Source organism: Thunnus thynnus, chromosome 19 (assembly GCF_963924715.1).
Source record: "Thunnus thynnus chromosome 19, fThuThy2.1, whole genome shotgun sequence".
NCBI classification, from domain to species: Eukaryota; Metazoa; Chordata; class Actinopteri; order Scombriformes; family Scombridae; genus Thunnus; species Thunnus thynnus.
In genome coordinates this window covers 24,048,784-24,064,014 of record NC_089535.1, presented here as the reverse complement: position 1 = coordinate 24,064,014, position 15,231 = coordinate 24,048,784, and the positions used below count along the sequence as shown (strand labels likewise).

The 15,231-nt window shown below is 39.6% G+C and overlaps 1 protein-coding gene across 3 annotated transcripts in view; it reads left to right on the top strand.

The window, feature by feature from the left end:
• whrna (whirlin a) overlaps positions 1 to 15,231 on the top strand; it is a 139,800-nt gene that overhangs the window by 98,579 nt on the left and 25,990 nt on the right. For all 3 annotated transcript variants that reach the window (XR_010924608.1, XM_067573883.1, XM_067573884.1), the window contains exons 5-6: positions 639 to 675; positions 14,606 to 14,818. Coding sequence is in view for 2 of the 3 variants with exons in the window: in XM_067573883.1 (XP_067429984.1) it covers positions 639 to 675; positions 14,606 to 14,818 (250 nt within the window). In the remaining variant the exon portion in view is untranslated. The remainder of the gene's footprint in view (positions 1 to 638; positions 676 to 14,605; positions 14,819 to 15,231) is intronic.

The following is a 15,231-nucleotide window of genomic DNA, read 5'->3' as shown; positions in this document are numbered from 1 at the left end:
GATGGTTCTGTGTAAGAAACCATGCGGCGCATCAGGTTACACCAAGGCAACAGGGAACATTTTGCTGGTTCCCTGTTGGTCATGCATTAATAATGATAAAATCATGTTTAAAGCCCTTTGGTGAAATTATTTTAATTTTGGCCAAGAGGGGACCGGCAAGTGTGTGAGTTTTAAAGCTCGTACTCAGCAGTGCCCCTGCAGGCTGGAGCAGGGATTTTAACAACCCACTCAAACACGTTGTTTATTCACACTCTTCTATTGTTTGGATGGCTTAAAGTCCCAGGGAGGCTTTCAGACTGTAGAGGGGCTATTTAACAGGCCACTTCAGAAGGGAACAGTCTCTTCAAACATGATTTGATCTTGTGTTTTTGTAACAAAGTATAAAGGCTCAACTTTAGTGGATGTCCAACTAGTTTCAAACTTCACATTGTATTAAAATTACCCAGACACTAGGGGAATAATAAGTATTTAAAAATAAAAGAAAAAGAAGACCAGGATAAAATTTGTAATAAAATGGTCAGCAGTAAGATAATTTCTTTTCTTATCATTTCTTTTGATAATTTCTTTGTGTGTGTGTGTGTGTTTGAGGACTCTTGTCCCCCAGTGGCTAATTTGTCCTCTTCACCTTTTTTCTGCAGCTTCTCTATGGATCAAGGAGCCTCTGCAGCAGGAAAGGTGAGATTCACAACAAGCTATTTGTCTTTGTGTGTGCGTGCGGGTGTGTGTGTGTGTGTGTGTGCGTGCGTCTGTGTGTGTGTGTGTGTGTGTGCGTGGGTGGGTGTGTGTGTGTGTGTGTGTGTGTGTGTGCAGAGTAAATATAGATTGTGTGTGTGTGTGTGTACCAGAGTTTCTCTCTTTAGGCATAATTATCTATCTATCTGTTGGTCCATCCATCTGTCCAGTCGTCTGTTATCACCACCATCCGCTCTTGTGTCAAGTCTTCTGTCATTGATTGGGAATGAAGGAGCTGTACCTGTCCAGTCTCATGTTTTACTTGTCAAACACACATTTTAATGTCTCGCCTTAGAAAATCTCACAGATTGCACATAACCACATAACATGAGCATTTCTTTCTATTTTTATTAATGTGTAATTACAAATTTCAGTTAATCAATGTACCAATAAATAAATAACAAAAGGACATTTTTGCAGCACTGAAAATGAATTGACAACAATTTTGATTTTCAATAGATTTTTATAGTCAAGTTTTAAGTAATTTATCAAGCAAAAAGGACAACCATTTGCTTGTTTCACCTTTTCTCTGTTTTAAATCATTGCAAATTCAAAATCTGTCTGTTTTGGACTGTCGGTCGATATGAACAAGCAATTTGAAGACATGACCTTAGCCACTGAGATCCTATGATAGGCATTTCCCACTATTTAAAATATTTTATAGACCATGAACAATGTAAAAATAATCAAAAAATGAATGATTAATAATGAAAATAATCATTAGTGTGGATCCTAAAGCGCTGTAATCCTACTTCAGTGATAAATGCAGATGAGCAAGCAGAACTGGTGTCATGCTTCATTGGCTTTGTTCCTAATACGACTGTCATATTTCAGAGATAGTGATGGCTCTGGCCCGCAGGAGAGGAAGCACTACTGCAGTCATTTCCATTGTTTGATAGAGTTTTGGTCCATTGCAGGTTTTCTGCACGCACTTGGAGTTTTATATATGGATTGTATTCATTGGATGTCATGTTTTGGCTCTTCATTCAGCTTGGTATGCTTACTGTAGTACAGTTAATGCAACTAAAGCTATCAGATACACCCCATCAGCAAAAACAGTCTTGTGTTATTACCTTATATTATAAAGCTGTCCTCAATTCACTCACCATACAGCCTACTCCCACTGTCTTCACTGTTGACTTTGACTCTGACTTTGCTAAGTAAGAGAGGGTGTGTTGGAGGAAAGTTGGAAGAGACAGCAGCTGACGGTGGAGAAAGAGAGGGGACAAGAAAGAGGGGAGGAAGGTGAGAGGGAGAGCTCACTTTTCATTATGAAAGCCCTGATGGACAGTCTTCTCCTGACAGAGGAGGGAGACAGTGTAGCAACACTGTGAGAGAGAACAGAGAGTGAAGACGGAGGCAAGGGGTATTTTGAGCGGAAGACATACATTTCCTCCACACTTGTGTCTAAAGATGGTTTAAAAGTAATTTATAGACTTTGTTTTAAACCATTTGCTGAACAGCACTCCGCTGGTGTGCACAGTAGTGGAGTGCCCTTTTTGTCAAAAGTGCTCTTTTCAGACAGAACAGCTAAGATGAATTATACTGGGGGCAATGCGAAGTGATCAGGAGCTATGAAATAAAAGGTGTAAAGAATTTGCAGGACATTTCATAAATGTTGCAGTTTCTCCACTATACGCGAGCTGCCAAATCCATCAACTCACCAAACAAACAAATCTTCATATACCTAAACTATGAAATGAATTCAAGACCTGGTTAAATTAAGACTACTAAAAGTATTTGGTTAAGGTTAACTAAATGTTGTGTTTGTGGTCCAAAGAATCCAACACTGAGGTTGCCTTGGTGGCTTAATGGTTAAGGTGCATAACCGCACATAACACATAACCTCAATGTCCACAGTTTGATTCCTGGCTGGGGGATCCGTGTTGCATGTCATACCCCCCATATATATTTATGTGTGTGTATATATATAAATATATACATACATATATAATTTTATTTGTGAATGCCTGCAGCTTTACAAACTGTGTGGTAGTCATGTGTGAAAAGCATTTCAGCAGCCTCCACTAGTCAGCATGGAGAATTTATGACCACTTGGTTGCCTTCATCCTTTCCAAGAATTTACAGGACACTTGGCTTCCCATCCAGTTCCTTATCCAGTATGTGCAGAGCAATAAGTCCAATTCCCTCCAATGAATAACTGCCAGAACTGTGAGAGGTACCACACTGCAACTGTTTAGGTGGACTGGACAAGATTTGGCAGTGTTAAAGACACTGAATAGATAAATAGATGGATAGATAAATAGAATACACAACACAAGTCTGTATTGCAAAGTCATAAATACATTTTTCCAAGTTAAATTTTCCCCATGAGACGTTATCCTAGTAAAAAATTCAGCAAAGTTTGTTCTTCTGGAGAGCATCATGCGTGGGACCTGTAGCGTTCCTATGGAAATGCTGTTTAGATTGTTTGGCATTTCTGCTTCTTTCCACAGTTCACAGTGAAATCAAGGTGACATGACAAAGGTCCCAGGCTGGATGTAAGCCTTTGATGCTGCATTTATATAACTGATGTCTTTGCATATGAAACTGGCAGAACACCTGGGAAATGTGCTCTTACAAGTTTTCACACATGCCCCCTCAGTGTCTGTGCATCACTGCCACATAGATATAACGAGAGGTAGGAATTTGATACAAAGACATGATTAAAAGATTCCCAAACTCGCAAACATACAGCACCCTGACATCTCTGATTTGAGATACTGCAGAATATTCCATCCATCCCACATTTTGTATAATTAAAAAAAAAAACATGCATGCAGATGAGATTTTGAGTCTGTCCTCATTAAGGTGATGTAGAGGATAAATAAGCTTTATCAGACATCATGCAATCCTCTCAGGTTTGAAACCAAACCCTGACATAAAAGTTTCATCAGATGTGAGACATTACACCGATGGTTCATTTAGAAATATCTGAATGAGCAGAGAACAAAGAATAAGCTAATCCTGAGATTAATTCAATCATGAGGGTCAAAGCTAATTTTTCTCTCTCTTCTGCAGTGCAGCCATCAAAGAAGCATCATGAAAATACAGACAGTTACCTTTATTAATTTCACTCTGCTATCCAGCCCTTATCTTTCTTATTCACAGCAGAGCGGGGCAGTTGGTACACTTGATAAAACAGGAAGGTATTTAGTATTGTGAGCTATACATGTATAGTTCACAATACTAAATACCTTCATTATGCTGAGCCCTTGGACCTCACAAATAGCAACATATCAGCATTTTAACTTTTTAGAGACATTTTTACTCCCACTATAAAGGTTGTAATGCCCTACAGCAGGTCCTTAAAATATTGGTTTGAGGACACCTTTGTCTTCCAGTATTACAGACAGCATATCATTGGTTTATTGCTACATTGAATTCTCTAGTGACTGAAACAACAGTGAAACAGTGGTATTTCTTATATTTTTTCTCATACATAAAAAAGACAGAATACACTGATTTGTACGGTAGATGGTTTGCCAGTGACTGTCAACACAGTCAGCATGGCAGGCTTCTGTCCTTCTCTCTCCATGTGTGGCAGTGTCAATATCCGTAAACCAGCAGCTTTAACCTGCTCCACTGTCCTGTGCAATCCCCCTCCATGCACTCCTCATAGTCACTGAAGTGAATTTGATACAGACTGTCATTAAAGTGTCAACAATATGATATTGGTGCTCTAGTGTCATGCTGTGTCAACCATGCTGTGCATTCATTTCAAAGCCTCGTCCTATAGACTGACCTTGATCAAATGCATGTTGTTTGATGAAAGTGGTGCCTTTTGATGTTGAAGATGAAACAATCCTTAGAGGGCAGAATCAGTGTGTGTGTGTGTGTGTGTTTATGTGTGCATCTTAATGTGTACATGTATACTGTATGTTTGCATGTGTTTGCACCTAAGTGGCTGTGTGTATTATGCTTTTTATGTATGTGTAAGTTCTTGAAACCATACTGGTTATTTCACATGATGAATGTATGTATTTTATGACTTTTTGTGCCTTAGACTGTGTTGGAAAGGTAGTTTTACTAAGAATCATAACATGATGTAATTTGGCGGATTGTTTGCTTGTGTTGCCAAAGAGGTGCCACTTTACATTAAATCTAATCAAACCAAAACCTCACAATCCTGATGACAAACATTACCTGAGTTTTCTTATTTTAGGTAATGTATAATTAAAGGGGATGTATCATACAAATTTCTAGGTCTATATTTATATTCCAGGGCTCTGGTAAATCAATGATTTACAGTTCAAATCCCTTATTTATACTTATACTGGTCCTTTATGCAGCACCTCAGTTCAGCCTGCATGAAACAGGCTGTTTTAGCTCCTGTGCTTTTTAAGGCCTCCTTCCCGTTGAGCCCACTCTGTTCTGATTGGCTAGCTTCCAGCAGCTGCCCCTCAGCAGACTTCCACGGGCTCGGGAGGCTACGTAAACAGACAGTAGTAGTAGGATTTCACTTCTTTTTTTTTTCTTTACTCAAAATATAAACTTCTCAAATAGATCTGTACTTATTTGAGCCCAAATCCAAGTTATGCAAGTAGCCAATGCAAACAACTCATGGAAGAACCTTGGCAACAAACTTAGCAACAAAGACTATGGAAGGAACAGCTGTCTGTGGTCATGCACGAACAATCTGACATCATCACAAGGAGTGTATACTTCGTATACTTTTGTGTCTGGGCTGTTTTTCGTGATTTGGGCCCTGTAGATAGAGTGAATGCTACAGCTATGTGATGCACTGCCAAAACATTTCGGCTGGAACTCAAGCACTAGAATTATTGTTCCGCATGTCGGAGTAAGTGGATTACAGGTAATGCAGTAACAAAAATTTTAAAGAGCAAACGGAAGCAGATAAGAAAACAAGGAGGCCTCATGCTAAATTATGAGCAAATATACTTATCAAACAGAGGGAATCAGAAATAAAGACCTCTCTCTAATATAAGCCTGCTTCCAATAAAGGACTGGTACCCTCTGCAGTTGAGGTAAATAAAGGCCCTAGCCACCATTACCGATATGTTCAAAAAGAAAAGCAAAGACAGAAATCCAGTTTGGTGTGGAAGAACTTGACTGGCCTGCACAGAGGCTTGACCTCAACCCCATCCTCAAAATCTATGAGATAAACTGGAACGCCAACTACAAACGCTGGCTGCAGCCATTCGCTTCTTCCCGCTGCCCATGTTTATGGAATGAGATGTTCAACAGTCACATTTGGATTTGATGTTCGGGTTTTCACATACTTTGTTTGGGTCTCCACATATGTTTGGCCATGTAGTGTACCTAACATTTAAAACTAAGTTTTCATGTGCTTTAGTGAAAAAAAGCACCAAGCCCTGCTTTTCAATAACCATTGTCTTATTGCTACAGCACCTCTAGAAATCACTAAGAAGCTTGAAAACATAAGTAAGAACACCACATGCTCTTTTAAGGGATAAATGTGGAGGAAATGTCAGAAATGAAACCACTGTTGTGATTATGGAAGTCAGCGTATACAAGCTCAGAGTAAGCCAAGACTACTTAAGTGCATGCAGGTGGATAGCCTGCAACTCTCTGTGTGTGAACTAGTATGATTGTGTGTGTGTGTGAGAGTGACACACCAAGAGAAAGAGAGGGAAAGAGGAGGCATTAAGAGGGAAAGATATGTAGCAGCGGGGCTTTAGGGCTCGGCTATAGGGAGGGAAGTGATAATTCACAGCTCTGCAGCTCCTCCATGTGAGCCAGGCAGCCTCTGTTAGAGTCGACCCCCACTGCTATCCTCACACTATGTCAACATGTCCTCTACATAAATATTCATCTCTCTGAGAATGATCTGCCAGTGATTGTCCTGTTTAAACAAGCAAACAGATTTGTGTTCATCTTATTATTTTCTTCCTCCTTGTGTTATCTCTCCCCCAGCTGGTGCCTTTAGATTCAGCGCATCTCAGTGGTCACATCCCCTGCCCTTACACACACACACACTCTCCTCCCTTTGGCTTTCCTCTCTCCCTCTATCCTGTAATTGCAGCCCAAAGGCCAAAGCAGACCGATAAGCTAATTAATTAAGGATAGGTCACACAGCAATTCTCAATCATTAATTCTGTTCTGACCCCATTTGGGCCCTGATCTAGAGCAAATGAATGTTGTTTGAGATACAACAAAATGTATTACAGCAAATAACGCATGTGTCAGTCAAACCTAATTTGCAGAGATCACGTAAATTTAAAGGCACAGCAGGATTTTTAATAGGCTGAGATGCCCAGCGGTCAGTAAACTGAGCATGGATATTATGACAGTGAAAACAACATCATGTTTGTTAGTTTTGTTAGCAGGAGTGCACATACAAGCAAACACAGCTAAAACTGAACCACTTGAAAATGCTCAAACCTCAAGGCATTTAAAGATAAACTCCTTAAATTCAAAAACTGCTGGTATACAAAACTGAAAGCTAATGAGTTGAATCTGAAGATATTCTGCTTTATCATCAAGATAAGTCTAACTTTGAAAACTGATGGTTCCCAAAGCTGTCTGGCAAACAAGACAGTTGTAATTCTCAGATCTCTCTTGTTTTGCAGCAAAAAGGTAATTTTAGCCACTCCAAATGAAGTGTCACTGCAAGCATCCAGAATTCATGATAGATTCATTGTATTTTCCAGAGGTTTTAAGAGTTTTACAAAACCGCATGGGGCAATAAACAATAAAAATTGAGTACTTACGTTGGATTTCCACCACTTTAAAAGAAATGAAAGGCTGAGACTGAATTAAAGGATGCAGGCATTTTGTGAATAATGGTTAAATAACATCGACTGGCTTGAATGGAATGATAAATGCACTCACATGGGGTGTAAATTGTGCAAACCCAAATCCAGCACACAAAATTAGTATTTACCGCTAGGTTTCAAAGAATTTCATTCAGGTTTGAAAAATAAGAGGACAGGACATACTGCATCACACAGGTTTGTAGTTATTGCAAATGAATGTGCGAGTCAGGATCAAATAAGATGGTAAAGGGTTAAACTTCACACCGAGGCTATCACAGTTTTTTTGTTTGTTTTGTTTTGTTTTGTTTTGTTTGGGGTTTTTTGAAATTCACAAAATAAAAAGCAGCCTATGAAGTGTTGGCATTCTTTTTGGCTGGACTGGCTATGGACCAGCCCTATAACCCTGAATACCTGTCTGTCACCGACTGACTGACTCACTGAGTGATGAAGTTACATCATTGGTTAGCCAGCCCAGTATTGGAGTTTCTTCATTGGTCGAAACATTCAATCATATTTATGATTATATTTGTATGAGAAAAGGATGTTTATTGTGATGTGAGTAAATTTTACTAATCAGAAAGGTTTGTATAGAGGCATGATACTAAAAATAATAAATAATAATAATAATAAATATGGGAAATAGGCCAATTAAGTCTTCTGACAAACAGGGCATGTCAGATTGTAGTGTGGAAAGACCATTACCCATGTAGACAGCAATTCTTTTTAGAGTTTGGCAGTTCAGTGTTGCTTAAAGCCAAGTCAAGACACATACCGAACACAAAGACAAAGTTGATATTTTGAGATTTTCAGGATTGTTGTATATGTCACTCTCTTGAACTGAAAAAAACAAACCTGCCATACCTTTGGCAACACAGCGACTATAACATGCTGCAGAAATGTTTGGGCAGCTTTTCTGTTGACAGACTGCTAATGGAAATCAATGTGGCTTAAGAAAGCACAAAGATATCTGGCAGCATGTTTGATGTATTTCTTCACTTTACTTTATATAACATCAAGATTATAGATATCCAGATTTCAGCTGTGCCAACTATAAGCTTGTAGTATTGTAGTGATGTAATTCCTGTCTCAGTATAATCAAAACCAATAGATCTTGCCTGTCAGACAGTCACACTTCTTCTGCACTGATGCACATTGATTTGTCCAAGACGACTGAAGCAACAATCCAAAGCCTGCTGCTGAAATCTGTCTGCAGACAGCTTATCACGGACTGAACCGAAGAGCAGAAAGCACATCAGCTGTTGAAGAGAGCTTAGGTGCAATATAAATACTTTATAAATACTTTGACAGTGAGTCTGATGAGGATTTATAGAGCTTGTAAAAGTAAAATCTCTATTGGTTCACTTTGGCACCATCTTGGTAACGTCCCCAAGCAGCAGCTTTGTGACTATAACAAAGCAAGTAAATCTTTTTCAGTAGGAGTCGTCTGAATCTGGAGCTCTGATGTACATGTTCATTTCATATTTTGGAAAACTGGTAGATTGTTTCAACACTGTTAAATTACTAGTTTTCCCACCTACTGCTTGTATGTGTGTGGTATCGTCTCAGTGAGATTACGACGTTCAGTACAAGTTTATGGCAGTCCTGTAAATGTCCTTAACATGGTATCAAGTCATGTTATACATGTAGTCCAGTTTTTCGCCACCCTGGCACTATGGCTCTAGTGATGGCAGTGTTGGTCAGTTGGTCCACCACTTGGGTCCTGAGTGAAATATCTCAACAACTATTGTATGGATTGCAATGAAGGTTCATACAGACGTTCATTGTCCCCAGAGGATGAATCCAACAGACTTTTGATGATCTTCTGACCACGAGGTTGACATTTGTGGTTTTTAGTGAAGTGTTTGTGTAAACTATCGGCTGGATTTTCATGAAGTTTTGTACAGACAATCATCATTACTTTAATGATTCTAAGACTTTTCCTTTACCCCCACCATGAGGTTGACATTTATAGTTTTGCATGAAATATCTCATCACCATGAAATTTGGTACAGATATTCATGTCCCTCTCAGGATCAACTGAAATAACTTTGGTGATTACCTGACTTTTCCTCTAGTGCCACCATCAGGTCAACATTTCAAGTTGCCCAGTACTTTGGTTAATGACCAATACTTGCACTACTAACAAACTGTACTTTGTGTTAAGCACTAATTAGTAAATGTTAGAATTCAAATATACTAAACTAAGATGGTGACATTGGTAAACCATCTATTCTATATTCAAGCTGTCATTGATACCGTAGATTGCGACTTGTATTATTGAGTTTGTGCGTGTATGTTTCCTTTTGAATCATGTTTGGAATGTAGGGAGCTGATTTGCATGATCACAGCGTATTTTAGTCTAACTATTGTCTTTGTTTAACCATCAGCTCCATCAGCTGACATATGCATGTCATAAACATCACATTATTCTCTCCGCTAAAACGCTAGCAGAAATAAGAGAGCTCACACAAGTCACTGAGGCAAAGACAGAGGCAGAAAATATGAAGGAAAAAGAGGATGATTAAACCTGAATTTATTGCAGATGCATTGATGATCGCAGTAGATGTTACCCCTATGGGTGTTGTATCTATTTGGTCAGCATCTTTGTATTTGTAAGAGCTATTTATGATACTTGATAGCCTCTTTACTAAGGTATTATAAATTAATATCTTTATAATAAATTAACACTACTGTGTCAAAGGAAAGCTAAAACGCAGGCTATTTTTTATGATGACCAAACAGGCGTTCATAAAAAAAATATGCAGCATATCTTACCTAAATTAGTCTGCTTTAACTAATTGTGAGGTACTTGAAATGTGCAGTCTGTAGCTGTATTTTTCAACAAAATCAAAACAAGTGATCAATCTTTAGTAGTGGCACATACTCAATATGAGATGCCTCAGACTGGCTGTGGGGAAAAAAGCTGAATGTAAATGCCAGATCACATCTGTTACTGCTCATTTCAATCGTATACAAATTATCTTCATCTTTGTTTATTAGTTAAATGTGTAATTAATATCACCAATCACGGGCAGCGGAGATGAACTGTGGTTCGAAATACTGTCTTATAACCAAAAGTTCATCTATATTCTGGCTACACACTGTAAATCAGTCAGCCCTCCAAGAGCGTCAGGTTAATTGCCCAAAACATTAATTTCTGATCTGGTCACATGTATTGATTCTGTCGCTAATAATTTATTTTCTGATGCATGAAAGATGTGAGAGCAGAGAGGGAGAGAGAAACTGCAATAAGCGACCACTATCTATCCACTTGATCAAGATTATTAACAGACCTAAGCTGCGATAAGAGCAGGGTCGATTTCACTTCTTGGTGGAGTGTGCAGAATGAGACTGAAGCTGATTTGAGCCTCAGCATCGAGCATCGGACAAGATCTGACTACATTGCTCAAACATCTGATACTGTTGACTGTATCAATTATGCACTCTCATAACTCCATCTGATGGAGGAGCGTTATAGTATAATAATATATAATCTCGTAATGTGATTAAATCAAAACACAGTCACCCTGGGGAATAAAGATATCCGTCATCTTCAATGTGCATAGTGCTCATGATGTAGTAAATGTGTCTGTTGTTATAACTTCCTGATGGGATCAAGAAGCTAATTTATTGGGTGTTTCTAAGGTGGTTACATTGCAACATGGCAGAGGTACACTTGTTCTCTCTGTAGGCCTCAGGTTTAAATACCAGAATCTGCCCTGGGAGGTCAGACCCAATCTGTGCCACCATCATATGCAATCAATTTTTATAGTGTTGGCATGGCAATCTTTCCTCTCCTCTCTTTCCTAGGGTCTTCCTTGTCCTTTTTCATTTTCAGAGAAAAGGGCTTAAACTCCCCATGAGAAAAATAATGTCCTAATTTTGTTTGCAAACATAGACCGAGTGCAAAGAGGTTTGATTTCTCACAGAGAAGGATGTGAGAAATCAAAGGAAGTTTCACTTAAGCAAAAGTGTGTCGCCCTTGCAGGATCTAGTTTTCAGATAGTTGTTATAGGAAACGAGATAAAAAACACACACACACAAACTCTAAACTGGCGGTGTATTGTCTTTGGTTTGACTTTTCTAAGTCTACATAATGATTAAAAGTTGAAGAAGTGAAATTAATTCCTGTCTGACTGCCTTCACCAGTTCAGTCATGGTTTGCTTCATTAAACTGAGGCTAGTTTAAAGGAGCATATCTTTTAACTTACCTTGACATTTTAACAAACAAAAGTTGCAACCTCTGTCTCTATTCAAAGATGGTCTTTGGTGTCAGGTGTTAATAACCTCCTTCATCTTTCTGTCAACTGAGCCGTCTCCGTGACAAATGAGCCATCTGCTGACAAAGACTGAGATGCGGTTGAAAGCTCTGAGGAAAAAAAAAACAACAAAAAACAAATGAGTGGATTTTGAGTTAAGATTATTCATTGATTTAATCAGAACAATTTCTGAAGTCAAGAATGCACTTTTACACATCGTCAGGTCAAAATTTCACTTTGTCCACTGCTACCAAAACTGGTGATATTACCATCAGCCTCAGCAGGACTTTGTGCGTAGAGTTAATTAGCAAATGTTAGCAAGCTAACACACTAAACTAAGATGGTGAACATGGTCATCATTACTTGTTAAACATCAGCAAGTTGGCATTTAGCTCAAAGCACCACTGTGCCTTTGCCTCCCAGAGCTTCTAGCTATATCACTCTTGTTTTTATTCAGGTTAGTTTTAATTATTTTTCATTGTTATTATTTTTATTTTATTTTCATTAAATACTGCTTATGTATTTTCTTTTTAAGGTTTAGTCTCTTGAGGGTTGTGATGTGTATAAAATTAGATGCTTGTGTAAGTGTCTTAAAACTGCTTATGGATCAACAGTCCCAAAACCCAAAAGTAATTAGATTTTAATGGCATGTTATGAGTCACTCTCCTCCTTCAATTCTGGAAGTTTGTTTTGGAAACCTGCTTGAACCCAGCAGTGTTAGTCATCCCATTAGCTTTTTGGTTGTTAGTACAAGGAGGTCTCTAACTACCGTGCGGGCCTCTTCCGCCAGCCATTTGCTTGGTTTTTCTGGGAGCCTTTGCATTAAAGCCCTTAGATGAGTTATTGTTAGCGATGTTTACGGGCTAAATATGGTGCAGTGGAAGTGCTTTAAAGTGCACAGGGTTTTGTCTCCCATAAGTTAATGTTAAAATCAATGAAGGTATGATACAACAAAACATAGAGGAGAATAGTCTCATATCTATTGAGAATTCTCTTTTTTTCCTTTTATCTCACTTTTTTCTACTCTTTCTATTGTTAAATAAAGTCAAGCTATAGCAGAGATAAGACTGCTCTTCTCTTGTGATGCGCTTCTCTTCTGTACTTGGCCAGTTTTTGATCCAGCTTTATCTGATTTGTTCTCTATTGATTGGATGCCGACAGCAGTAGTTGTTGTTGCTGGTCACTGTGATAACAGGGTCAGTCAGTTTATCTGGCATTTGACAAACCCAGCTAGACAATGACCTCAGAGATGGAACGTGTCCAACAAACAGACCAGCGTTACCGGATGTCCATTACCTGTAAAATCATGGTCTTACAGTAAAATCGCCCCCTCTCTGTCCTCCTGCACCGCCTTCTTAAGCAGACCTCATTAGCAGGAGACTGCAGGTGTTCCACTCCAGTTGAGTGACGACTGATTTCATTAGCTCTCTCAAGTGCCAATTTGCCCTCTAAAATGACAGCGAGAGACATACTGACTGTTCAGATACCTTGTGTGGTTCTGTTGGTTCACTCCACGGCACCCTTGAGTTGAGTAACCGGGACACCGATGCTTTAGAGAAATTCTGGTGGTAAGCATTGCAGTGATTAAGATTCAGGCAGGGTAGAGCCAGAGTTCACCTTGGGCACTAAACAGTTGTTGGCTCTGCTCAGACCGGGACACTGGAACAACAACTGCTGATAATACAGACGGACCGGTGCAGGCGAGACTTTAGGATGAGGTGAAGGCAGAGAGAAGAGGAGGAGGAGGGGGAGGACAGCATCGGGCCTGTTTCTCCTGTTTCCGTCTCATACAAATGCAGGCAAGGCACAGACCCTGAAGCTGTGACTTTGAAGTGGTGTCTTTGATTAAGGAGTTAATTAAAGAAAAGCCGCATGCTAGTGAACAGATAACTGAGAAAAAGCGAAGAAACAGGCAGTGGGAAAAGCAAGGCAGATATGGAGCGGAGAAATGATATTGGCAGCTCATCAGTTTTTGAAGTGCCGTCCTTCTGATTGGCAGGGAAGCCAGCTGGCACATTGGGGACAGATTTGAAAGCTGCAAACAAAACAAAAAAAAAAACCTGTCACCCACACGTGTGAACGACACAGTTTCTGTCCTGCAGCAAGCTGTGGTGTTAGCGCCACAATGCATTAATGATAATGGATGATGGTAGGACAGCAGGAAGTAGGAAGTAGGATGATAATTTATACATCTGGGATGAAAAGACTGATGGCTGGTTCATTGTATGTGGGTGTAATTTATATTCTTGCCCCGATTGGTCTCATGCCTTTGTCTCCACTTTAAGCCCCCCTCCTGCTCCACCTTCACCTCCGGGTTTTTCTAGGCCTCTCACTCCTCGCTATCCATCACCTCTTCCTCCTTCATCCACCATCATCCTCCTTCCGGTTTTCACCTCCTGCCATGATTAACATCTCCCTGCCATCTTCCCAAACCCCCTCCTCTCATCTCTTCCATCCGACTCCTTTCTATTTTACTCATTTCTGTCTGCCGTCATTACTCACATCCCTCTTTATTTCTTCCCATATTTCTCCCATTCTTCCTCACCCTCCTACTCCAAAATCCCTCGTTCTCCTCACCCCAAACCTCCTCTTTATGTTTTTCTCCTCATTCTTTTCTAATCTGCTGTCATCCTCTTCTTCTTTCATTTCTTCCTCATCCTTAACATCATTTTACTGCCACCGCCACCACTCCTCTCCATGACCTGTTCTTGACTTCTTCGTCTCAACTTCCCTTCTCACTCCATCACCCGTAAAACATAAATAACATGATTAACAAAAAAATACAAATCAATTTTAGAAATAAATCAATGAAAATAACAAATTTCTCCATTTCTTCTCTTTTTTTATTTCAACATCTTTCTCCATCTACACCAGCCTGGGTTTTATAAGGGCGTGGCGGGCTCACAGGTGACCCTGTCCAGCCTGGTGAACCAGTCCCGGGCCATGCTGGAGGAGCAAGCACGCCACTTGCTGACAGAGTCGGAGCGGCAGACTATGGGCTACTACGTGGAGGAGTACCGGGACGGACACATCGGTGTGGAGCAGCTGGTCATGGCGCTGTTCGAGCTGCTCAACACGCACGCAAAGGTGAGGGACAAGGAGGCTTTTGTCAGTTTGAGAAATGAAAGAACAAAATCAAAAGAAACTATATTTTCTTTGTGCAGGAATCTGTACTATTGTACAATCTGTGTGTATGATTGCTGTGAGGTTTGAATTGAAGTTTTCTCAGCCCATTGGAGATTAATTCCCAGGCTTTTTGCCGATGCTTACACTTCTGTTTAGTTTTTCTTTTCTCCTCGGCTATTAAAAGTCTCTTGATCTACTCACAGTCTGCAGTAGTTCACCTTATAAAAAAACACAATAAATCAAAGGCATTTTATTTCCAATTTCCCAAGTACACTGCTGAAAGCTTTTGCTGTTGCCTTGTACTATATTTAGAGCTACTATACAATTTCTGTAATATATGGGTTGTTTTTGGTTTAGTTTTTTTGAATTGTACA